At 35.4% G+C, this 26657-nt stretch overlaps 1 protein-coding gene across 4 annotated transcripts in view; it reads left to right on the top strand.

Moving 5' to 3' along the window:
• Positions 1 to 26657, top strand: part of SESTD1 (SEC14 and spectrin domain containing 1) — a 154488-nt gene that overhangs the window by 96498 nt on the left and 31333 nt on the right. For all 4 annotated transcript variants that reach the window (XM_037850449.1, XM_037850451.1, XM_037850450.1 and 1 more), the window contains 4 exons: positions 8905 to 9018; positions 10319 to 10416; positions 12084 to 12139; positions 20769 to 20980. In XM_037850449.1, the coding sequence (XP_037706377.1) occupies positions 8905 to 9018; positions 10319 to 10416; positions 12084 to 12139; positions 20769 to 20980 (480 nt within the window). The remainder of the gene's footprint in view (positions 1 to 8904; positions 9019 to 10318; positions 10417 to 12083; positions 12140 to 20768; positions 20981 to 26657) is intronic.

Genomic DNA, 26657 nt, shown 5'->3' with positions numbered 1-26657 from the left:
CTGGGACACCAATGAGTTAAATTTGGACATTTTATTTTATCTATCATATCCCTGAGATCCGTTTCCATTTTTTTTTTTTTAATTTTTTTTCCCATTCTTTCTTTTGTTCTTTCATTTTCTGTTCTGTGGTCCTTGAGGAGGCTGAGTTGTTGTTCAGTTTCCTCTAATCTAGTATTATGAGTATCCAGAGTCTTTAATTTGGCCTACAGTTTCTTTAATTTCCATAAGATCTTCTATTTTTTTATTTACTCTTGCAGTTTCTTCTTTATGGTCTTCTAGGATCTTCTTTATGTCCTTTATATCCTGTGCCGTGCTCTTCTTCATGTCCTTTATGTCCTGTGCTATGCTCTCATTGTCTGTGGTTAGTTCTTTGATTAATCGCACCAAGTACTGTGTGTCTTCTGTTCTTTTGATTTGGGTGTTTGGGTTTGGGTTCTCCATATTGTCTGGTTTTATCATATGCTTTAAGATTTTCTGTTGTTTTTGGCCTCTTGGCATTTGCTTTACTTGATCTCTAATTTGTCAAAACTACAGCTTGGTGACATACACTTTAACTAACCAGCAGATGGCATTCGTGAGTCACCTATTCCCCTCAAGTCAGTTCTCCCCCACTTTGTCTTTGTGGTGTGTGGGGATCTGATTCTTGGGGGGTTCAATTGGTGCCCTAAATTTGGGTTTGTTGTTGGTGCTGTCCACCCTGAATGTGGGGTGTGTGTCTGGGTGGTTAGGGAGATAGGGCAGCTTTAATAATCAAACCTCCCAGGTGATCCTGGAGATTTAAGGCTGTTCCAAGAGTCTAAGCCTTCATTTCAGTCTTGCCACAGATTGTCTCTGCCACTGACCCACAAGTCCTTGGTATTTGCATAGGGTCCCTGGGATTTCCGAGCGGTTCCCCCTTCCCATCTGTGCTCTTCCAGGACCTCTGCTGAGGGAGGGCCGCGCCATGTCACAAGTGTGTGCCGTCCCGCCAGGGAAGTCCTGGGTTGCTGGGCTGTGCAGGGGTGCTCCCAGCCTGCTTCAAAGGTGGTTGAATGGGACACGTTAACTTCCCCCTTTTTGCATAGCTCCCCCCTCCCAGCTCTGGGACCATCAGCCGTGGGTGCCCTAAAGGCCACTGTCCATAGCTGATATTGTGGCATGTGCGTGGTGCTGCAGGAAAGACTCCCTGTCACACTGGGTTTCTTGGCACGGCTCTGGGATATGGGTCCGGCCCTGGCCAGGACTGTCCCTAGCCCGCCGGGGAGATAGCTGCAAGGGGTGCGGTTTTTTTTCTTCTTTTGGCTCCGCTCTGCTCCCCTGGTCCCGAGACAATCAGCAGTGGGTGTGGGAAGGGGTATCCTCCACACCAGACACCGAAGCTTTGGCCCAGCCCGCTTCTGCCATGCTTCACTGTGCGGCTCTCCCCGTCGTATCTGCAGCTGCTCCTGGGCTTTTTTGTTTGTTTTTTGTTTTTAAAAGAACTAGTCTGTCTCCAAACACCAGCCCACCATTTCCCCACACTGCAGCGTGGCCGCCAGACTTTCAGCCAGCTCACTCACTTGTTTCAGAATGCAGACTCCTGGTTTCACCAAATGCATGGTCCCTGTGGATTTAGTAGACCTTATCTGGCTGGTGCAGTGCTGTAAGTGGTGTTCTGGGTCACTTTCTGTTTTTTATCTAGTATTTTTCACGGAGGTGTTTTTTTGCCCTGTCTCACCTAGCCGCCATCTTAGGTTCTCTAATCTGATTCTTTTTATGAAAGCATTGCATGTTTGTTTCTGAAATATTTCAGAAATAAAAAGTTCATTTCCTTGGCAGAAACATATCTTATTTATCCTTATATTCCCAACACCAAAGCATATAAGAAGTTCTAAAGAATGATTGTTGAATGAATGAATAAGGCATCATTGAAAGTAAGTTTAATATAAGGAACATGATAGAGGAATTTTTTTTAAAGAGTTTTTGTTTTTCAGAGTTTAAGTTGTCAAATGTACAGAAGAGCAGAAAGATAATTTGTTATGTTTTGCATTTTCTAATTAGTTGTCTGTTCAGGAAAGAGAGTGATTTGAGGATATCTTTCTAGATGAGAATTGATGATCAATTTAGTAAGTAGTTTATTTTCTCATAGAACAAATACATATTTCTTGGTTTAATATATCTAGTTAATAGATTTCTAGAAATTTTTGGAGAAAGAAAAATTCTTTTCTGTGATCTGGTTTTGTTTAATCTTCCTGCTGTGAAAGTCTCTATCTTGATCCCAAAAAGGAGTTGATGACCAATTAAATGGTTCCTGTGGCCTACCTCCACTTAGTGTTTACTGTTTAACATCATGCCTGTCTCTTAACAGCTAGTCAAAAGAAGTTGCATTAGAGCAAGAGGATAATCAAGTAAAGCCCTCTGTGACAAGTTTTTCACTAAGAGTAAACCATTTTCTGTGTTTGTTTTATTCTAAGATGTGTATTTTAAATTAGCTCCTGTTATTACCTGAACAGCAAAACAGGGAAATTGAGAAGTGTTGAAATCCTCATAGTCTAGAGATAATATTAAATTCACATTTTAAATAGATAGGCATAATACAGTGTTATTACATGTAACAGAAATGTAATTTGATGTTCTCTTCTTTTCCTTTTTTAAGTGGAAAGACTAGCACATGAATTGTCTCAGCTTTCCTGTCATTCCAACGTCCAGATTTTTGTTCTCTCTCTAACCTCATTATTTCACATCTCAGAAGAGTTGCTGTTTCTCCAGTCTGAGATTGACATCTCATTGTGCCCCTTCTGTCAGTTTCCCTCCTTTCTTGATTCTTTTGTTTTTAGTTTTTTAGTATAGTATTTTTGGTTCATATTTTTTAAAGTGTATATAACACATATACTGATGAAGCTTAATAATAGAACAAATATTCCTGTACTCACCACCCAAACTAAGAACCCAAGTATTAGTACCTTGAAATAAATCGGTGTGCCCCTCTCTGATCCCTTTTATCTCCCCTATCTCTAAACACCTAACTTAAATTTTGTGTTTATCCATCCTTTATTCGTATTTTCGTTTTGTATATGTGAAAGATTTAAATGTGAAAGGCAAAATCTTTAGAAGAAAACAGTGTTATTTTATATTAGTCTTTTATATCTGTATCTTTGTATCTGTAGAGCGTTACCAATGACATATATATCTCTACCTGGAATTAGCAAAACTGCAAGGTTAAGAGTACAGTCCTCGAGACTGCCAAGTCTGTTCCAGACTTCTGACACCAACTGCAAGGACTTAGGGTCCAACTACAGAGTTAGAGAGGAGTCCACACATCTTTGAAGAACACCCTCAATTCTGACACAAACTGCAAGTCCTGGGGTGTCCGCAAACCACTTTCAGGTTTGCAAACCACTTGCAGGTTCACTTTCACAGAACTCACTGAAACCGTTTTAATCACCATTGCCTTTATTATAGAGGAAGAATATATGTTAGAACCAGCCAAAGGAAGACACACATAGGGCAGAGCGTGGGAGGGTTCTGAACATGAAGCTTTCATTGCCTCAGGGATATGTTAACCTGTGTAGAATCTTATCTGTGGTAACATGCCTGGAATATTACCGACCTGGGAAACTCACCTGAGCATCAGTGTCCAGAGTTTTTCTTAGGGCTTCATTACATAGGCAGTATTGCGTGATTGATCACTCAAGTGGCTGAGTTCAGTCTCCAGGTCGACGTAGCTCTCAACTCAAAGCCCTGACCCTCTAATCACCTCTTGGTCTTCCTGACATGACCTGCCTATGCTCTTAGTTATCTTGCTAGCATAGGTGTAGGCCAGGGGGGCACTCTGAATAACAAAGACACTACAAACATTCGGGAAAATAAAGGTTTGGTGGTTGCCTTCTATGAGCCTTGATAAAACTCAGATTTCTCTTTGGGTGAGGCCAAATTCCTTACTACACAATTCCTAAATAATGCATTTAGTTTTACTTATTTTTTGAACTTTATAAAAATGATATATTTTTAGTCTTCACTGATTTGCTCTTTCTCACTCATCGTCTTATGTCTTAAGATTTATGAGCATAGTTTTTGCAGTAGATATAGTTGATTCATTTTCATACTGAATGATATTCCATTTTGTGAATAAACACAGTTTACTTATTGTCCTGTTGATGGAAATTTGGGTTGTTTCCATTCTTTTGCCATTATAAATGATGCTGCTATAAACATTCTTGGTATATTTCTCCTGATAAACGTGTAAGATTTTCATTTACAGAATATCCAGGCACAAGTTACACACATGTTCAAATAATTCAAGATAATATAAGTTGTTTTCCAAAGAGGTGTTCCAATTTATGTATACACTTTCAGTGTGTAAGAATTCCCACAGCTCCACAGCCTTGCTAAGACTTGATATTGGTAGATTTAATTTTTGCAAGTTGTTAAGTCCTTAATGTGCATTTCCTTAATTACTCTTGAGGTTGTGAGTTTTTTCATATTATAGCCATTCAGATTTCCTCTTCTGTGGAATGTCTGCTGCAGTCTTGTGTCCTTTTTTATCATCTTTTTGCTTTTTCTTTTAATTAAGTTACAGGAATTACTTATGTATTTTGCATATGTATCCTTTGTCATTTATTTGTGCTGTAATATCTTATGTTTTTGCTTTCTTTATGGAATATTTTGATTTACAGAAAGTCTTAGTTTTTTATGTCATTTTTAATCAGTGTTTTATTTTATGGTTAACACTTTTTGATTCCTTACCCCCTAAATCAGAAAGGTATATTCCCTATTCTGAAGATTTGTGAGAGGGAGATTCAGTTTCTTTCTTTCCTTGCTTCCTTTTTTTGAATGAATAACCAGTTGTCCAAGCACTAACTTAATCATAATGTACCTTTTTTATATGTCACTGGGTTAGTTTATATTTTCAAAATTTTTGCATCTATGAGATTAACTTGATATTTTCTTTTCTCAAATTGTCATTGGCTATCAGTATTATTCTAGTCTTAAATGAGTTGGTAGGGTTTCCTGTGTGTTATCTGAAATCATTTGTTTGAGATTGAAATAAATGTTCTGTTTTTTGAAACTCACCTATAAAAACCATCTGACCCTGGTATTTTCTTTCTGGGAAGATTTTTTTTAAAAGAGAGGTATATATTTATTTAGTTTAGTTTTTAAATATTTTTTATTGTGAACAATTTTGAACATAAAAAAATAAATGGAATATTATGATGAACTCTATGTATTCCTACATGGAGTTTCCAACAGCCATCAGTCCTGTCCCATCCTCACCCCCATCTACTTTCCCTGACATATATGATAGTGGAGCAATTTCAGAAAGCAAATCATTTTATCTGTAAATATCAAATATGTGTCTTTAAAATGGAAGGATTCTTTTAAAAATTATAACCCTATACCATTATCACACCTTAAAAGAAATAGTTCCTTAATCCCAATGAACCAATACTTTCTAATTATTTAATGAATATTATAAAAAGATTTGTTACTTATAAATATTATATGTAAAGTATATTTTAAAATTTATTAATAAATTTATATATAAATTATACCAATAGATTTATTCATTTATTTGTGTCAGGGTCCAAATATACCACACATTATGATTGGTTGAGATGATTTTCCAAGTGGATAGCATTTTAAAACCTTGTTAATGACTTTTGATTTGTTTTTTATTGATTTCTAACTTACTATTATTGAGGTCATAGAATGTATCAGTATGATGCCAATCCTTTGAAATTTCCCAAGGTTTTCTTTATGGTCCAATATCTAGTCAAATTTTTAAATACTTCATGTTTGCTTGAAAAGAATATGCGGTTCTCTTGTTATGTCTGTGGGGTTCTGTATCAGTCCATTAAATTAATCTTTTTAATCTTTAGTTTCTCTCTTTCAATTTTTTTTTCCTTGAAAAGACCAGTTGTCTGTCCTGTACAGTTTCCCATGGTCTGCGTTTTGCAGCTAGCTTCCCTGTGCTGTAGTTTAACGTGTTCTTCTGCCTTCTCGAACCTCTATTTCCATAAATTGATAGTTGGATTTAGACAGTTGATTAGATTTAGATTTGATTATTTTTCCCCCAGGCTATTCATATGTGGAGATGTGTAATTTGATCATGAGGCCCATAATACTTAGTGTCTTCTTTTCAGTGATGTTAGCAACCATTGATGTTCAGCGCCTTGATCCTTTTGTTCATTAAGGAGTATAAAATTTTGATGTTCTATTTCTGTTATTCCCTCTTCAGTTACTAGCTGGAATACTTCTTTAATGAGAAACTAGCTTTCATATATTATTCATTTATCCAGTGGTACAGTTTGTATATGAATGGTGAGATAAATGCTTATTCGCCTTTATTTCCTCATTTTTAATATAGTAAGTTTGCTCCCTGCCATAGTCCACTGGTGATCATTTTTTGTATCGATATGAATGTGTTGATTTAAACATATTTAATGTTTTGATTCCTTGCATTTATCATTCTTACTGATGTGCAGATTATCCCATCTTTGACCAATGGAAGCCTTTTCAAGTCCTATTGGCACAACTCTAGTAGACTTTGATAGCTTTTTTTGTTGTTTGGAGGAGATGATGTTCCAAGCTCGTCATTTCCAGCCCTAGAACTAGAATTTCCAAGCTCATCATTTCCAGCCCTAGAACTAGAATTGACCATTTCTCCCAGGAGCCCTGGTTCCTTTTAGTGGGACATGGTATTTGTAAATTATAATCCAGATACTAGGGATGCACATTTCTACGGGATTGGTCATTGTTTCTAAATCTCTTCATGAACAGAGCTAGAAAATATTTGTATGTTAGTATGTGTTTTTGTGTAAGATGAGGTATATCACGAGTTTAAACTGATTCTTCCAATTCAAATTGAAGACCATAAGGGCTTCACTTTTTTCCATTTCACATCTGTTTCTTTCTTCCTTGCCAAGTGACCTGTTTTCTTAAGGACAACTGGGATAGCAGAATTAGAATATCCCTTATTACTCATTAATTTTGTTCCACATCAACTGATTTCAGAATAGCAATACTGAAACTGCCATTGACAATATGATTCCTAAAAATGGAAAGGATCTAGTGATTCAATTTAATTGGTATAGGTGTTCGGTTTTTTCTTATGTCTACTTTGGCAAGTTGTACTTTTTTCATTTGTCCATTTCTTCAAAGTTTTCATAGTTTCAGCATAAAATTGGCCTTTATCTTTATGTTTCAAACCACTGCTTTAAATGTAGTTTTGTTTTTTCATTCTTACTGCATTTTTTGCTCTTCATCTTATCAGAAGTTTGTTAGTTTCATTAGTCTTTAATTTTAAATAACAACTTTTAGCTCCATTGAGCCTCTATGACACTATTATTTTCTATTTCATTAATTTCATGTCTTATCTCCTTCTTTCTGTTTTCTTTGGATATATTCCATTTTTTCCCCTAACTTGTTGGTTTTAGCTCATTATTCATTACCCTTTCTTTTCTAATATAAACATTTAAGGTTCTTAATTTCCATTTCATGCATTGCTATCAAGCAATTATAGTAATCTAGCTATGATAGTGTGTATTTTTTCTTGAAATTTTTGATACGCTTTTGGTATCTTTCTGAAGATAATTTTTCCCAATTTTAGCAAAGTTATTTGCAGTCTTGATAAATTCCACTCATTTGCTTTTTATAATTTCATATGTACTATGGATGTGTACCTAGTTTTGCATATTGGATATGTTTCTGAAGAATTGTATATTGCTATCTTATTTCTATTTTTATTTTTTTTTCTTTCTTTTGGTGCTTCTTCCACAAGTCCTCCTTAAGTTTTTCTTTTTTCTTTTTTTAAGTCAGGCTTATTGAGGTATAATTTACATACATGAAAATTCATCCTTTTTAGCACACAGGTTTATGAGATTTAAGAAACACACCCTGTCATATAATCTTCACCACAGTCAAGATACGGAAGAGTTTAATCATTCCAGAAGCTCTGCTCCTGCCAGTGTGTAGTCTTCCCTTCCTCCATACTCTCCTTGGCCTGTCTTTTCTTCATTTTCAGTCTAGTTGGCTTCTCTGTGACTTTTGCTGTCTGATGAGTTCCAGAAAAGTTATAATTCTGTAGATTATCTGGCTCTTTGCTGTTATTAGGGTGGGAACTTCACTCTTTCCAGCTTTCTATATTGTAGGTGGAAGCGGGTTGCCTATTATTTTTCTTATGAAGTCATTTTTGGCAAACTCAAATTTCCATTTATCATTTTTGTATTAACGCTACCATTTCAATATCTTTCTCCCACAGATTTATTTTATTTTATATTCATGTGTATCTTCATTGACATTTTATTTAATGCTACAGAGGTCTCTTAGGTTCTTCTATAATTTGTATTTGAAATCATTTCGAGTTAAAACATAATTGAAATATGTAAGTTTCAGGCTTAAGAATTCTCTGACTTCCCAATTTTTATTTCTTATTTTCGCATTAAATATTGGCATTTATTAGGTTGAGTTTCGTCGTACTGTCAGATGACTTGTTCTGTTCATATATATCAAGAATGTTAGAGAAACTTTAAAATGTGTAATTTTTTATTACCAGATTTATTGTTCATTTATGCTTATCATTTTAGTGTCCCTAGCTAATTTTGAGGCTCTGGGAAAATCTTTGCAGGTTAGGTCATTGAATTAAAGAGACTGATGTTTGTTATCAAGAAATTAATATTGATAAATATTTTTGGAAAATACTTTGAGTTTCTAGTATCTCTTGTTTTTGAAATGTAGCATTACAGTGGTTTATGGTAGATTATTTTCTAGCAGGTATCCACAATTTACATTGAATTGATTTTAAATGCTGTTGTATTAATTAAATAAATGATAATGAGTCATGTTAGAAATAATATTGCATTTTTTAACCTAATTTTTCTTCCACTTTACTCTCATGGGCTTGCAACAGTGGTTTTCTAACTGTTTCTTTTCTTTTTACCTTTATAGGTTATTTTAGTGTCTGCCAATAAATTGACTCGTTATATAGAACCATGCCAGTTAACAGAAGACTTCGGTGGGAGTCTTACCTATGATCACATGGACTGGTTAAATAAGAGGCTGGTTGGTATATAACAATGAGATAAAATATTATTACATATAAATAAGACATATTTGGTACCATTTTAGTCAATTAAAATGTAGTTTGTTTTAGTTTTTACAAAAATGAAGAAATAAAATGTAGTGCATGCCTCATAATAGCCTAATACTTGAGGACACATATGCCAGAGTCAGACATGCCTGATCAGAATCCTGATCTTGCTCTTTGCCATTATATAACCTTCAGCAGTTTAACCTGTGTCTTGTTTTCTGTGATGATGATAATATATTTACCTTATGGGATTGTGGATACGGTGAAATGAGTATACATATAAAGCACATACAACAGCACCTGGCATGATATAATAGCATTATGTGTTAGCTATTGCTGTTGTTATTAGTAGCAATAATATTACTAGTCAAATTTGTAAATTTGTAAAGTAGAGTAATAGGGTAGCATAATTTCTTGAGAGGTAATCTAGGTGATCTAATTTTTCAGGAGGGTATTCAAACACCAATTTGAATTGTCAGCCTAAAGAGAGTAAGCTTCCTTTTCTGAAAATGTATCTTCTTTGTCAGGTCAGACTTCTGAAATCTGCTACAACATTGTTTTTATTGAACTGTAGGGTGCTGGAAGAGCAAACTTCAAATTAATGCCAGATTAGATAATATACTAATTTCATGGAAGAATAATGAATTTTCTCTTATCTCAGAATGAATAGTCATTTCTCTTTTCACAGTATTTGAACAGTGATATCAAACGAGTGTCAACTTTGTATGTCTAAACAGACTTGCCCAAATCCCTTTTAATAAATACTTTAAGAAGTCATGTCAAAATTATAACTAATTTATTTTTATGCAGCATGCACATATATAAAACTCTCTAACTATTCCATGCAACCAGCATGGATTGGTGATGGCAGAATAACCATGAAATTTTTTATAGCATTCATAAAGGAATGTGCTGTAACTGGAATTAGATGCTTAGAACTGGTCCTATTTGGACATCATTTGTGTTCCTACAGTTATAATTGTTATCAGTGGAAATGTGCTTAAAGAGACATAGGAATAACTGAGGACTAACAATAATTTCTTAATATATTCAAATTTGAAAAAAAATCTTATAGATTACAACTATTCATTGTTTTAGGAAATGGTTTTGCTTCTCTTGTGTACATTGGTGCTCTGGTGTTTGAATGCATTAAATGACTTCCAGGGTAGGCAGTCTTGCCTGACTAATACTGTTGGTCTTACCTGAAAACTTTTAAATACATACTAACTTTTAAGATTATTCTTAGTATGTTAATAAAGTCTCATATTGTAGGTTTTTGAGAAGTTTACAAAAGAATCTACGTCATTATTAGATGAACTTGCTTTGATTAACAATGGAAGTGATAAAGGAAATCAGCAAGAGAAAGAAAGGTAGGTGGCTAGTGTCATGTTGTATAAGCTTGCAAAGTTATGATTAATCAGAAAAGATACCTTTATTGTTAATGCATGGTAAAAGAACTAAGGTAAACAAGTCTACAATCAAAATTGATACATGACAGTTGAATTAAATTCATTTTTTAATTTGTGAGAATTTTCTTTATATGTCAGACATTCATGACTTGACTCAGAGTTTCTTCTACAAAAGCTATTTTTCTTGATGAATAATGATTTTCTTGATAATTATTGATGAATAATAATACATTTACCTTTTTCGACACTGAATAAAATGTTGAGTTGAACATGTTCAGAAGAACATGTATTAACAATATTGTCAACATGAAACAATTTTCTACCTTTGCTTAGTAAGGAAAAAGAAAAAAGTTACAGCCTGAAATAAAAGTTATTCTAACCTTATTTAAATACTTAAATGCCTAGCTTGTAGAACTTTCTCTGTCCTTGCAACCTATGTGATATTCATGAGTTCAACTTGAGGAACTTAGTGTTTTATGACACTGTATGAAGTTATTGTTCAGTTATATTATCTAAATGCGACTACATAGTTTTAACATTTTAACAGGTTTCTATTGAACTTTACAAACTTGTTTATTTTCATTTTCCTCTTGGTAGACCAGGTCTCTCTCTCCACGTAAAAAGCATATTAGGAAGCAAATTAACTCTTTCTGGACTCTCAATAACAAAGTGGTCACTAGAACAGTAATTTTTCATTAGTAAATGTGAAAGAATCAGTGCTTATCCTTGTCTGTCTTCCTTGATATTGACCTTGAAAATATAGTGGAACCTTGCTAAAATGCATCTTATTACATGAATTCAGATATGGTCATGTATCAATTAGCTGAGGTAATAAGGTAAGAGGGATGTGAAAAGGTCATGGTTTAACACCAAATCCTGGTGAAAATAAAGTAATAATGTGAAAACAGTGGTTTAAATGTAAACCTATTTAAGTTAAAACATTTAGAAACATTACTACCTTACAGATGCTGTATAAATATATGCATTGTGTGTGTTTATATGTTTCTATGTGTGCATGCATAGATATCACACACCATATATGCTATGCTTAGGAATTGAAAACGTCTCACAAGTTACTTGACAAGAAGTAGCCAAACCTTTTTGCTCTCTGAATAATCCATCAGACTGAGTTTGATGTTTCCTGAAGTTATTTTCTTAAGGAAAGACATCCTAAGAGGGTGCCTGTAGAGAATGAGTTCATGGTTAAAAATTTTGGTATATAAGTAAATCTTTCATGGGGGTGGGTGGGTAGGTACATTTTTAATGTTCTGTTTCTTGGTTACTATATAGTTTACAAATTTCATTTTGAAACAAATATTCAGTGAATAAACTGTGAAATAGATTTCTTTGATATATTTGAAATAATGCTATAATTAAGAATTAATAAGAATGTATTGTATTTCTTCAGGTGATATATTTAATGATTTATCACATTGATATTTCTCTGGCTTTTGGTATTTAATTATCTATTGGGCTTCCTTAGGCTTAAGAGAAATTAACATGGTAGAATAATATGTATCAAATTTTCATGTTTATGTGTCCTTGTTTTAATATGTATGTATAAAGGATTTTTTTAGGTTATATGAATAGAAATAAAGCTTTTAAAAATTACTTTTGATGCTTGCCAGGTCTGTAGATCTAAACTTTCTTCCATCAGTTGATCCTGAAACAGTTCTTCAGACAGGTAAGATGAAAAAACATGTTTATTAGTGATAATCATAACCCAATAAATAATTCATAGATCGATAGGTTCATTAAATAAACATTAAGTGAGCATGTATTATATGTGAGGCATTCCAACAGAAATTTCCCATAGTGCCTTTGGTCTGTTCTGTGTTAATATACTTTATAATCTTAAAAATATATATTAATAATGATAAACAGTTAAATTATCTCTTGAAAGTCTTGAATTTACTTCCTTATCTCTGAAATGGAGATAAAAATTCCCATTTTTCTGGTTGCTATGAGGATTGTGTGTGGTAATAATAGGTAACATTTATGTACCACTCATTATGTGCCAGGCATAGTGCCCCAGCCTCCTGTGTGTGTTTCCCAGGCAAACAGCCAGGCTTGTGTGGTGCTCCGTGACTTTGTGACTGACTAGTGTTTTCCCATGTGGACCAGGGCCTGGCCAGAGAACCCCACACACATCCCACTGTCAGGGGCAGCCCATCAACCTTCCTTATCCCCTGCCCAATCCCCCACCCCCAATAAGCATCTGTGCTTTTAGCAACTGCCTGTATGTGCTGTTGCAGAGATGTTTGTACTTAAAAAAAATTTTTTTAATATGTTTTCTTATTTAGTTCTCCTAAAAACTCTTTGAGATAAATGGTATTGTTTTCCAAATAATTTACTCAAGATAAAGTGACTATTAAGCTCTGTTAGAGTAACTCAAACCAGTCTGAATCCAAAGCCACTAGCTATACCACTTTAAAAAATCTTTGTAAAAACACTTAGCACCTTGCAGTGGCCTTGCATGTAGTAATTATTCAGTGCTGCATCATATGTATCTTCCAAATCAATTCTCTCTAGTAGTGGTTTCACAAATTCTAGGAGATGAATTGGAATTCTTTCAAATGGAAATATCTTAATTTAATTTCATTTTTTAATACAGTTTTATTCACACACCATACATTCCATCCAAAGTGTACAACCCATGGCTGTCAGTATGATCACAGAGCTGTGCTTACATCACCACAGTCAATTTTAGAACATTTTCACGGCTCCAGAAAGAAAAACTCGATGCCCCGTATACCCCTTATTAATGACACTTAGCTTCTGTGTGGTATCTTTGTTACGATTGATGGAGGAACATTAAGATATTACTGTTAACTGTAGTTTGTAGTTAGCATTAGGTACATTTTTTCCTCATATACAACCCTATTATTAACACCTTGTAGTTGGGGCATACATTTGTTCTAATTCATGGAATAACATTCTTGTATTTGTACTGTTAATCAACTTCATCATCCACAACAGGGATGTTAATGTTATACAGTCCCTTGTTTCATCCCCTAGCTTTCCTTCTAGTGATTTACATGACCTTGAGCTTTCCCTTTCAGCCACATCGCACATGATTCCAACTGTTATTTACACATATGATAATATGCTACCATCACCTCTATCCATTTCCAAACATTTACAATCAACCTTATTAAAAAATTCTGCACAAATTAAGCATAACTTCTCCATTCTCTATCCTCATTCTGTCTTCTGTAACCTATATTCTAGATAATAACTCCATGAGTTTGCTCATAATATTTAGTTCATATTAGCAAGGTCTTATAATATTTGACCTTTTGTGACTGGTTTATTTCACTCAACATAATGTCCTCCAGGTTCACCCATATTGTTGCATGCATCAGGACTTCATTCCTTCTTACAGTTGAATAATATTCCATTGTATGTATATACCACATTTTGTTTATCCATTCATTGGTTGATGGACACTTGGATTGTTTTCACCTTTTAGCAATTACGAATAATGCCACGATGAGCGTTAGTGTGCAAATACCTGCTCGTGTCCTTGCTTTTAGTTCTAGATGTATACCCAGTAGCAGATTGCTGGATAACATGGCAGTTCTATACATAGCTTCCCGAGGAAGTTCCCAGTTGTCTTCCACAGTGGCTGTACCATTTATACTCCCACCAGCAGTGAATAAGTGTTCCTTTTTCTCCACATCCTCTCCAACACTTGTGGTTTCCTGTTTGTTTAATAATGGCCATTCTAGTAGGTGTGAAATGATCTTTCGTAATTTTGGTTTACATTTCCATAATAACTAGTAAAGTTGATCATCTTTTCATGTGCTTTTTAGCCATTTGTAATTCCTCTTTGGAAAAATGTCTAGTCATGTTTTTTGCCCATTTTTAAATTAGGTGTTTGTTTCCTTATTGTTGAGTTGTAGAACTTCTTTATCTATTCTGGATATCAAACCCTTGTCAGAGAATGTGGTTTCCAAATATTTTCTCCCAATTGAGTAGGCTGCCTCTTTACCTTCTTGACAAAGTCCTTTGAAGTACAGAAGTATTCAATTTTTAGGAGGTCCCATTTATCTATTTTTCTTTTATTGCTTGTGCTTTGAGTATAAGGTCTAAGAAACTAATGTTTATCACTAGATCTTGAAAATGCTTTCCTGCATTTCCTCCTAGGAGTTTTATGGCACTGGCTCTTATATTTAGGATTTTGAGTTAATTTTTGTATAGGAAGTGAGATATAGGGGTCCTCTTTCATTCTCTAGTATACGGTTCAGTTCTCACAGCACCATTTATTGAAGAGATTGTTCTGTTCCAGTTGGGTGAACTTGGCAGCCTTGTCGAAAATCAATTGACCATAGATCTGAGGGTCTATTTCTGAACTCTCAATTCGATTCCATTGATCAATGTGTCTGTCTTTATGCCATTCCCATGCTGTTTTGACCACTGTAGTTTTGTAATAAGTGTTCAAGTCAAGAAGCGAGAGTCCTCCAACTTCATTCTTCTTTTTCAAGATGTTTTTGGCTATTTTAGGCCCCTTTCCCTTTGAAATAAATTTGATAACTGACTTCCATTTATGCAAAGTAGGCTATTTTTATTGAGATTGCACTGAATCTATAGATCAGTTTGGCAGATTTGACATCTTAACAACATTTGGCCTGCAACATGGAATGTCTCCATTTATTTAAGTCTTCTTGATTTCTTTTAGCAGTGTTTTGTTGTTTTCTGAGTAAAGGTCCTTAGCATCCTTGGTTTATTCCTAAATATTTGATTCTTTTAGTTGCTATTATAAATGGAATTTTTTCCTTGATTGCCTCCTTGGATAGCTCATTACCAGTGTATAGAAACGCTACTGATTTTTATGTGTCAATCATGTACCCCACCACTTTGCTGAACTTGTTTATTAGCTCTAGTAGCTTTGCTGTGCTTTTTTTGGGTGGGGGGGCTTTCTAAATACATGATCGTGTCTTCAAATAGTGAACGTGTTTCTTCTTCCTTTTCAATTTGCATGCTTTTTACTGCTTTTTCTTGCCTGACTGCTCTAGCTAGAGCTTCTAGTACAATGTTGAGTAACAGTGGTGACAGTGGGCATCCTTTTCTTGTTCCCGATCTTAGAGGGAAAGCTTTCATTTCTCACACTGTTGAGTATGATGTTAGCCATGGGTTTTTCATATATGCCCTTTTTCATGTTGAGTGAGTTTCCTTCTATTACTATTTTTCAAAGTGTTTTTATCAAGAAAGTATGCTGAATTTTGACAAATGCCTTCTCTCTGTCAGTCGAGATGACCATGTTGTTCTTCCCTTTCGATTTGTTAATATTGTGTATTACATAATTGATTTTCTTTTGTTGAACCACGTTTGCATACCTGGGATAAAACCCACTTTATTGTGGTGTATAATTCTTTTAATGTGCTGTTAGTGTTGTAAATAATTTGTTGAGGATTTTTGCATCGATATTTATTAGAGGGATTGGTTTGTAGTTTTCTTTTCTTGTAGTGTCTTTTTCAGGCTTCATAGAATGAGTTAGGTAGTGCTGTTTCTCTTCTTCAGTTTTTTGGAAGAATTTGAACAGGATTGATATTAATTCTTCTTGAAATGATTAGTAAAATTAACCTGTCAAGTCATCGTTTCCTGGGCTTTTCTTTGTTGGGAGTTTTTTGATGACTGATTCAATCTTTTTATTTGTGACTGATTTGTTGAGGTCTTCTGTTTCTTCTTGAGTCAGCATGGGTTGTTCATGTGTTTCTGGAAGTTTTCCATTTCACCTAATCATCTAGTTTGTTGGCATACAATTATTCGTAATATCCACTTAAGATGTTTTTTATTTCTACAGGGCCTGTGATAATGACCACTCCTCTCATTTCTCTATTTATTTATTTGCATCTTCTCTCTTTTTGTCTCTGTCAGTGTAGCTAAGGGTTTGTCAATTTTATTGATCTTCTCAAAGAACCAACTTTTGCTATTGCTGATTTTATTATTTTTTTTTCTCCATTTTATTTATTTCCACTCTATTCTTTGTTATTTCTTTCCTTCTACTTGCTTTGGGGTTAGTTTGTGTTCCTTCTCTAGTTTCTCTGGGTGTTCAGTTAGGTCGTTGGTTTTAGCACTTTCTTTCTAATGTAGGCATTTAGGGCTATAAATTTCTGTCTCATTGCTGTGTTCCCTGCATCCCATAAGTTTTGATATGTTGTGTTCTCATTTTCAATTGTCTTGAGTTATTTACTGATTTCACTTGCAATTTCTTCTTTGACCCACTGATTGTTTAAGAGTGTGTTGTTTAACTTCCATATATTTGTGAATTTTCCAGTTCTCTGGCAGTTAATTGATTTCCAGCTTCATTCCATTATGATCAGAGAAAGCGCTTTGTATAAGTTCAGTCTTTTAAAATTTATTAGGACCTGTTTTGTGCTCCAGCATGTGGTCTGTATATGTCTTTTAGGTCTAGTTCATTTATCATATTATTTAGGCCCCCTGTTTCCTTACTGAACCTCTGTTTAGATGTTCTGTCTATTGAAGAGAGTGGTGTGCTGAAGTCTCCCACTGTTATTGAAGAGACATCCAATCCCTTGAATTTTGCCAGTGTTTGCCTCATGTACTTTGTAGCACCTTGATTAGGTGCATAAATATTTATGACTATTATTATATATATATATTATTATTATATTATTACATTATACAACATATTAGTATAGCTACCCCAGCTTTTTTTGTTATTGCTTGTGTGGAATATCGTTTTCCAGCCTTTCACTTTCAACCTATTTGTATCTTTGGGTCTAAAAATGAGTTTCTTGCAAGCAACATATATTTGGATCCTGTTTTTTTATCCATTTTGCCAGTCTGTATCTTTTGATTGTGAAGTTGAATCCATTAACATTCAGTGTTAGTACTGTAAAGGTGGTTACCATTTTATCCTTTGGCTTTTATTTGTCAGATCTATTTTTTTCTCTCTCTTTATCCTTTTACTTATTACCCTTTTGTGCCAGTTTGAGTGTATTGTGTCCCCCAAATGCCATTATCTTTGTGGTCTTGTGTGGGGCAGGCGTTTTGGTGATGGTTGGATTTGCTTGGAATGTGCCCCACCCAGCTGTGGGCAATGATTCTGATGAGATGTTCCCATGGAGGCGTGGCCCCACCCATTCGGGGTGGGCCTTGATTGGTGGAGCTATATAAATGAGCTGACTCAAAGAGAGAAAAGAGAGTGCAGCTAGGAGTGATGTTTTGAAGAGGAGCAAGCTTGCTAGAGAGGAATGTCCTGGGAGAAAGCGTTTTGAGGCCCAAGCATTTGGAGCAGATGCCAGCTGCCTTCCTAGCTAACAGGTTTTCCGGAGGCCATTGGCCATCCTCCGGTGAGGGTACCCGATTGCTGATGTGTTGCCTTGGATGCTTTGTGGCCTTAAGACTGTAATTGTGTAGTGAAATAAACCCCCGTTTTATAAAAGCCTATCCATCTCTGGTGTTTTGCATTCTGCAGCATTAGCAAACTAAGACACCTTTAGTATTTCTTGTATGACAGGTCTCCTGTTAGTGAGCTCCCTGAGCTTCTGTTTATCTGTGAATATTTTAATCTTTCCTCCATTTTGAAGGATAGTGTTGCCAAATAAATAATTCTTGACTGGCAGTTTTTCTCTTTCAGTTTCTTAAATACAGCATACTACTGCCCCCTTACCTCCATGGTGTCTGATGAGAAATCAGCACCTAAGCTTATTTGGCATCCCTTGTATGTAGTGAATCACTTTTCTCTTGCTGCTTTCAGAATTCTCTTTTTATCTTTGGCATTTGGCAGTCTGATTAGTGTATGTCTTGGAGGGGTCTCTTCTGATTTATTTTGTTTGGAGAACGTTGCACTTCTTGAATATGTATATTTATCTCTTTTATGAGTTGGGAAATTTTCAGCCATTATTTCCTCAAATATTCTTTCTGCCTCTTTACCCTTCTCTTGTCCTTCTGGGACACCTGTGACGTGTATGTTTTTGTGCATTGTGTTGTAAATCATTTCCCTGAGACCCTACTCAATTTTTTCCATTCATTTCTGTATCTGTTCTTTTTCTTCTTGAATTCTGATGCTCTGTCTTCTAGCTGTTGTCCCTTTCTTTTGCCTTTTCACATCTGCTGTTGTATGTCTCCATTGTATTTTTAATTTCACCTATTATGCCTTTCATTCCTGTAAGATTAGTTATTTTTCTTTGTATGTGTTTGAATTCTTTATGTTTACCCTCTGTCTTCTTCTTATCCTTTATCTCTTTAGCCATCTCCTTAAATTGATATAGGAGATTTGTTTGAACATCTTTCACTAGTTATTACAAATTCTGTGTCTTTTTTACTTTTTACTTTATTCCTTTGACTGGGCCATATATTCTTGATTCTGTGTGTGGCTTGTGATGTTTTGCTGATATCTGGGCATCTGATTATCTTGATGGGTTTATTTTACAGGTCAGTTTCTCTGTCTTGTCTAGGATTTTGTTATTGATTGAGGTTGTATTAAGACTCTTCTTTGACAGTTGGTTTGTCAGTATTTCCCAGCCAATACAGGGCCAGGTATCCATGTAGGGGGTGCAGACCAGATCTGAAGCCTGCGGGAAGGGTCAGGAAAGACTCCAAAGAGCCATTTATTTTTCCTTCCATGTTAAAAGGCTGCATTTTCCTGGCCTGCCCAGCAGGCACTCTCTGCTAAACCTTCTTTTTGATGTTTTCTTGAAAGTGCACTTTCCTGACCTGCCAGCAGATCATGCTCTTCAGCAGCTTATTCCCCTCAGCCCTAGAAGAGCAGGCTATTTTTGGCCATTTGCCACTTCTCCTCTGCTGTGGTTAAAACAGTGGCTTCTGGCAGCCTCTGTCTGACTGGGAGGGGCTAGAACAGCAGGATCTAGTGGTCTAAATTCATTGGCCAATATCTGACTTGGTACTGGGCTGCGTCCTCCTCTGTACTTGGGGTGTAGGACTCCTGTGTCTCTCCTAGTCTGCTGCAGCCTGCTGCTGCTTCCCTCTAGGGTGAGCGATGGGCTTCAGGAGCCACGGATGGAATTACTCACATTCTCTGCCCACGGTTTCTCAGTTTCTTTGTCCCACACTTCCCTGGATGCTATACAGAACTCCCCTGGTCTCCAGAGCCCCAGTACAATTGATTTGGACAGTTTCTGCCTGTCTACTTGCTGCTTTTGGGAGAGGAGTATGCCCTGCAGCTCCGTCCTGTTCCTCCATTTTCCTGGGAATCTCAATTTTATTTTTAGTGCATTTTGATCTGTAGGACATAAATCATATTTCCTTAGAGAACAAAGAAATAATTGTAGTCTCTGAATTAGTGCATATTTAGGAGGTACAGAACTGTCAGTGAAAATATTGCTCTAGATTTAAAACTTAATTCCATGTATATATTTAATATTTTGGAAGTTTTGTAATTTAAGCCATTGAATTGAGACTTTTTCAGATCTGTATTTGAAAATTAACTTCATATATGCCACTGTGTCCTTTTTTATATAATACTGACTCTTAAAGTAATGGTCAAAAAGAGTGTAAAATGGAGAGGTTTAGAACAGTCTTAGATTCAGAAAGTGGGAATATGATTTGAAAACTCCAAACCATGACAGAAGTTCTATTTGAATGCCTTGAAAGCTATTTGAATTTAGGATATTTTCCTAAGTAAAGATTAAGAGAAGAAAATAATTTAAATATCTTTATAATTTTTAGGCACTTAAAAAATAGAATAGTATTTTCTGGAAAACATTTTTAACCTATTCACTTTTTAAATTGTTTAGATTTATTGTACAATTTTAATTTCTCATGTACAAGTTGATTTTCTACATGAGTTGTTGTAATTGAATACTGTTAAATGCAATTCTTGTCTGGCCCTTCTTTATTCAGTTAATATGTACCCAAGTTTTCTATAAATAGAACTTGTTTGAATATTATTTTGTCCCAGTAGAAAGGCTTTCATCCATTAATCTAATCATGCATTTTAACTAATATGATTAAGAGTATGGCTTGATATGGAAATGGTATAACATACTGCTTGGATTAGTACCATCAGACTGAAATCCAAGTGTGATTGTGTTCTTTGGGGAAAGGGGATTAGTTAGTACAGTCTCCTGAGTAATGAACCTGCCACTAACAAGAATATAGTGTAGTATCTAAGTATATTATGGAGAATATACATGTACTAAAAGCTCTAGTATATTGTGCTATATAAATAGAAAAATTGCACTTCAGTACTTGTGGCATGACATGTGGGTGGGTAGGAAGATAGGTTTCGAAAACAAGGGAATAGAACTGAGAAGATTGAGAAGTAAGAATCGTATTTCTTTATGGGTATTTATTATAACTATAAGTATTTTTCATTCATAAAGGGCATGAATTGCTATCCGAATTACAGCAACGTCGATTTAATGGCTCAGATGGAGGGGTCTCATGGTCTCCTATGGATGATGAACTGCTTGCACAGCCACAGGTTATGAAATTACTCGATTCACTCCGAGAGCAGTATACCCGCTACCAGGAAGTTTGTAGGCAACGTAGTAAGCGCACTCAGTTAGAAGAAATTCAACAGAAGGTGATGCAGGTAGGTGCCAAGATTGTCTGGCTTGGATATGTTTAGCTTTTTTTAATTCTAAATGATGTTTTTGTTTACTGATTATTTTTTGTGTGTGTGTTTTTTTTTACTAATATAATTTATAATATATAGAGAACCTTAGGCAAATCAGATTCTAAAACTATTTTTAACTATATGTCTTTTTACAAATAGTATTTGCATTAAAATTGTATTATTTCTGTAGCATTGTCATTGCTCATTCAGCTCACTCAGACGGTTTGCAACTTCAAAAATAACCATTGGGCTCATCATTGGTGTTCTCAGTGTGTTCTTGCAATAAATAACGTTTGGTTATTGAGATTCGATTTATTCTTAATTTCCAGGAACTTCTTAGATTTTTGTTTAGGTATTTGTACAAAATTTGGGTGTTGTAAAGAGTTTTTCTATCCTAGCAAAATAATACATGTGATAAAAGTAATTCTGATATTAAGTTTCATTTTATGATAATGATAGAAAATAGTAATGTGTTTAATAGTTGTGACTTCTTATTTCCTTTTGAAATTTGTTGTAAAGAAAAGTAGGCCAAAATCACTAAAAATTAATACAGAGGAAGCCTTTTCTGTTATTTAGATTACATTCTGACTTTGAATTGTTGAAGAAATAAATCTTCAAATATTTTCTTTAAAAAATCCATATTTGAAATGCCCAGTATTTTTATGTAGATTCATTCATTCATTAGGTAAATATTTATTAAGTGCTTATTATGTACAAGGCAGTGTGCTAAGTTTTATATAGGATATAAAGGTAGACTTGGTTTTTGCTATGAATAAGTTTCAGCAGAGAAAGATTTAAGGGTCACAAGGACATGACTAAGTGCTATGGGCACTTATAGGAGGGATTACTAGTCTGGGTGGAAGAAATCAGGGAAGACTTAATAGAGGAGGAAGCACTTGAACTTGTCTTCCAAGAATGTATAAGATTTTACCAGATAGTGAGTGTTTTTAAAGTAGAATTGGTATTTTGTGGGGAAGAAAGTATAAGTAAAAGAACAGCAGTATGAAGTTTCAGGGTCTTTTGAGAGAAAAGGAAGCAGTAGGCACAATGGGAAGTTGATGGCCATTGAGTCAGTCAGCAGATCTGAAACTGGTTCCTTTAATTTCACTTTGTGATCATAGTCACATAACTTCATCTACCGAAGCCTCAATCTGTCTTCTTTCTTCTCTTCCTCTCTTTCCTTTCTTTCTTTCCCCCATTCTTTTTTTCATTGATTAAAACAGAGATAACAGTATCTCTTTTGAAAGGCTAGTATTTGGAAAGAAAGCAGCAATCAATTAATTGTAGCTATTGTATTTATTTCCATTGAACTAGAGTAGTCTAGAGGTCTAGTTCCATTGTTGGCAAACTTCTTCTCAAAGGTCCGCATAGTAAGTGTTTTATGCTTTGAGGATCATACAGTCTCTGCTGTGGCTGTCTAACTCTTCTGTTGTGGTGCAAAAGCAGCCATAGAAATTAGGTAAGCAAATGGGTGTGACTTTGTTCCAATGAAACTTTAAAAACAGGAGGTGGGCCAGAATTGGCCATCTAGTTACAGCGTGCAGACCCATGAACTACAGTATAAGGATGTTATGGGAAAAAAAGGCTTGAAAGGAAGGAAGGAGTTGGATCATGGAAAATCTTAAATTACAGGCAAGATAATTTAGGCTTTATCCAATGGTAACCACATAAAACTTGACTGTTTCAGAGCAGATATTAATTGTTTTACTTTAAAAGTTCTATGAATAGCTCTTTACTATAACTCATTTGATCACCCTTAGAAGAGAGGGATGGGGACAAAGAAGGCAATATCTGATTTTCAAGAATAGAACATAAAAAGGTAGGGTCGATTCCCTCGGCAGAGCTCCTGGAGGATTGCAGCTGGGAGGGGGGACCCACTCGGAGAACCCAGGAACACTACGCCAAGTCCGTTGGTTTGTGGGACAGCGAGAGAGAGGGTCTGGGGCTGAAATGAAATGAAGGCTTAGACTTTTGCAGCAGCCTTGAATCTCCGGGAACCTGGGGGATTTGAATATTAAAGCTGCCCTTCCTCCCTGGCCACCCGTACACATGCTCCACATTCAGGGCGGACGCCTCCAGCAACATACCCAATCCGAGTTCTCCAGCTGAACCCCGCAAGAATCATTTCCCCACACACCGTGGGAACAAGGTTGAGAACTGACTTGAGGGGTATAGGTGACTCACAGACGCCATCTGCTGGTTAGTTAGAGAAAGTGTACACCACCAAACTGTGTTTCTGAAAAATTAGATTGGTATCTTTTTTTTTACAACTTGAAAGAACTCTATCAAGAAAAGCAAATGCCAAGAGGCCAAAAACAACAGAAAATCTTAATGCATATGATAAAACCAGATGATATGGAGAATCCAACTCCAGACACACAATCAAGATATCAGAAGAGACTCAGTACTTGGCAGAATTAATCAAAGAACTACAATCAAGGAATGAAAACATGGCAAAGGATTTAAAGGACATCAGAAAGACCATGGCCCAGGATATAAGCAACATAAAGAAGACCCTAGAAGAGCATAAAGAAGACATTGCAAGAGTAAAAAAAAAAAAAATAGAAGATCTTATGGAAATAAAAGAAACTGTTGGCCAAATTAAAAAGACAGTGGATATTCACAATACAAGATTAGAGGAAGCTGAACAATGTCTCAGTGTCCTAGAAGTCCACAGAACAGAAAACGAAAGAACAAAAGAAAGAATGGAGAAAAAAATCGAAATGGATCTCAGGGATACGATAGATAAAATAAAACGTCCAAACTTAAGACTCATTGGTGTCCCAGAAGGGGAAGAGAAGGGTAAAGGTCTAGAAAGAGTATTCAAAGAAATTGTTGGGGAAAACTTCCCCAACCTTCTACACAATATAAATACACAAAGCATAAATGCCCAGCGAACTCCAAATAGAATAAATCCAAATAAACCCACTCCGAGACATATTCTGATCAGACTGTCAAATACTGAAGAGAAGGAGCAAGTTCTGAAAGCAGCAAGAGAAAAGCAATTCACCACATACAAAGGAAACAACATAAGACTAAGTTGTGACTACTCAGCGGCCACCATGGAGGCGAGAAGGCAGTGGCACGACGTATTTAAAATTCTGAGAGAGAAAAATTTCCAACCAAGAATACTTTATCCAGCAAAACTCTCCTTAGAATTTGAGGGAGAGCTTAAATTTTTCACAGACAAACAAATGCTAAGAGACTTTGCCAATGAAAGACCTGCCGTACTTCAGATTCTAAAGGGAGCCCTACCAAGAGAGAAACAAAGAAAGAAGAAAGAGAGATAGAGAATTTTAACAGACATGTATAGTACCTTACATCCCAAATCACCAGGACACTCATTTTTCTCTAGTGATCATGGATCTTTCTCCAGAAGGGACCATAAGCTGGGACATAAAACAAGCCTCAATAAATTAAAAAAAAAAAAAAAAAATTGAATATACTCAAAGCACATTCTCCAACCACAATGGAATACAAATAGAAGTCAATAATTTTTGAACTGTAACTCCACTATTTACTTCCTACATGATATAAAATACACAAACTCTAATGACAAATCAGTGGTTTTGAACTCAATGTAAAATATGTAATTTTAGACAACTATATAAAGGTGGGGGAATGGAGGAGTATAGGAACATAATTTATGTGTCCTGTTGAAATGAAGGTGGTATCAAAGAAAAACAAGATTGTTATGGTTTTAAGAGGTTAATTTTAAGCCTCACAGTAAACACAAAGAAATTATCAGAGAATATAACCATAGAGATGGAAAGTAGAGTATGGGTTAAGAGAAATGGGGGAAGGGGCAATGGGGAGTTAAGAAATGAGTGTAGGATTGCTGTTTGAGGTGAAGGGAAATTTCTAGTAATGGATGGTGGGAAGGAGATAGCATTACAACATTCTAAATGTGATTAATCCCACTAATGGAAGGCTAGGAAGGGGGTGGAATGGGAAGATTTAGGCTGTATATATGTTTCCACAATTGAAAAAAAAAAAAAAAAAAGACAGTCTAAATAGATGACAGTTGAATGCCAAGGATGAGCCTGGATGGGATTGGAGGATGGAGTACAGGAGGCTCAAAGGGACACAGTTGAGACATAAGGAAAAGGAAATATAGAATGTAAGCTTTGTATCATTGTTGAATCTCTTGTACTTCTTAGCTGCGCTTAATGGGATTGCATAAAAGAGTGTTCTTATTCATGGGGAATGTATATGTGAATTATAGTGTTTGTTCAAGGGTGTGTGCAGCTATCTCTCATATGTTCAGAAGACAGAGCAATAGATGATGGATGATAGATAGGGAGGGAAAGAAATAGCGATGTGACAGCATGTTAAAGTTGGTGGATTGGGCTTTTGGGAGGGGGGTCAGGGTATGATGGAATTCTGTATATGGAGTTAGTATTGTTTTTGCAACTGTTACTATAACTTTGAACTTATTTCAAAAAAAAAGGGTAGGGTCAACCTAGTTGAGTTAGATACTTACTGGAAGCTCAGAAAAATAGTCACCAGGAAATGGAAGGAGTAGTTTAGTAAAATAGGTGCAACCTTCCCCAAAATGTATCATTTTTTCCAGAAGATGTTTAGGCCTCCCTTCTTCCTTTTTTCTTCCTTCTTCCTTGTTTCTTTAATCAAAAGGTCCCACCCACAATAGATCTGGTCAACAAGATTGGATTAAAAGAACATAGGTTTTTCTGGGTACATAATAGATTTTTGGGCTCTGTATGTTTAAGATTACAATTTAGATATAGGGCTTAAAAAATAGTTTGAGGTTCATTTGGAAATCTTTTTTTTTTTTTTTTTCTTTTAACAATGCTTTTATCTTTTAAAAAATCTCCCGAGTTTCTAGCAATGAAATTATAGATGGACTTTTTCTATGCAATCTGTTCCTAAGTTTAAAGATAGCTTGTATTAAATCAAGGTAAGCTTTAACAAAGTAGCTTGAGATTATTTTTGAAAATCACATGGATAGATTAGCATAGTGGTACAGGACTCAGTTTCTGAACCTGGGTGATCTGGGTCAGCCCTCTTCCACCACTTTCAAGTTCCATGACCTTGGGAAGGATCTCCATTAACTACTTTCTTCCTCAGTAAACTGAGGATAGTAATAGTGATACCTACTTAATAGGTCAATTGTGAGAATTAAAGATGATCATTTTTATAAGATATTTAGTGCCTGGCACTTAATGAGTTCTCTATTAATAGTATCTATTATTTGTTCATTCATTAAAAAAAATGTCTACAATAGTATGACATTGTGCTGGGTAGGTTCAGGAACATAATGGTGAATAAAAATAGACAAGGTTCCCACCATTATGTAGCACAAGTAGCATAAGTACATAATCATTCAAGCTGTTGCAAAACTGCAACTGTGACAAGGGACATAATAAGGGTGGGGAAGGAGAGGTTATGGAGGATGTTTCTGACTTGCAAGATTTTTGGATGATGGATACTCTTCATTTTAGGGAATGGATCAAGTTTAGGTTTGAATCTGAGTGGGAAATGGTATGGAGGTGATGAATTAGGTTTCAGACATGTTGAATTGGAGGTTACTTTGTGACATCTAACAAGAGAATGTAGGTGGGTAGTCCTGAACTGGTTCAGAAAAAAACTGTCTGGCTGTTGACATGATTGTTTGTTATTTGTGTGAAAATGG

Source organism: Choloepus didactylus, chromosome 9 (assembly GCF_015220235.1).
Source record: "Choloepus didactylus isolate mChoDid1 chromosome 9, mChoDid1.pri, whole genome shotgun sequence".
NCBI classification, from domain to species: Eukaryota; Metazoa; Chordata; class Mammalia; order Pilosa; family Megalonychidae; genus Choloepus; species Choloepus didactylus.
The sequence above is the reverse complement of the archived record's forward strand: the minus strand, read 5'-3'. Positions and strand labels throughout refer to the sequence as shown.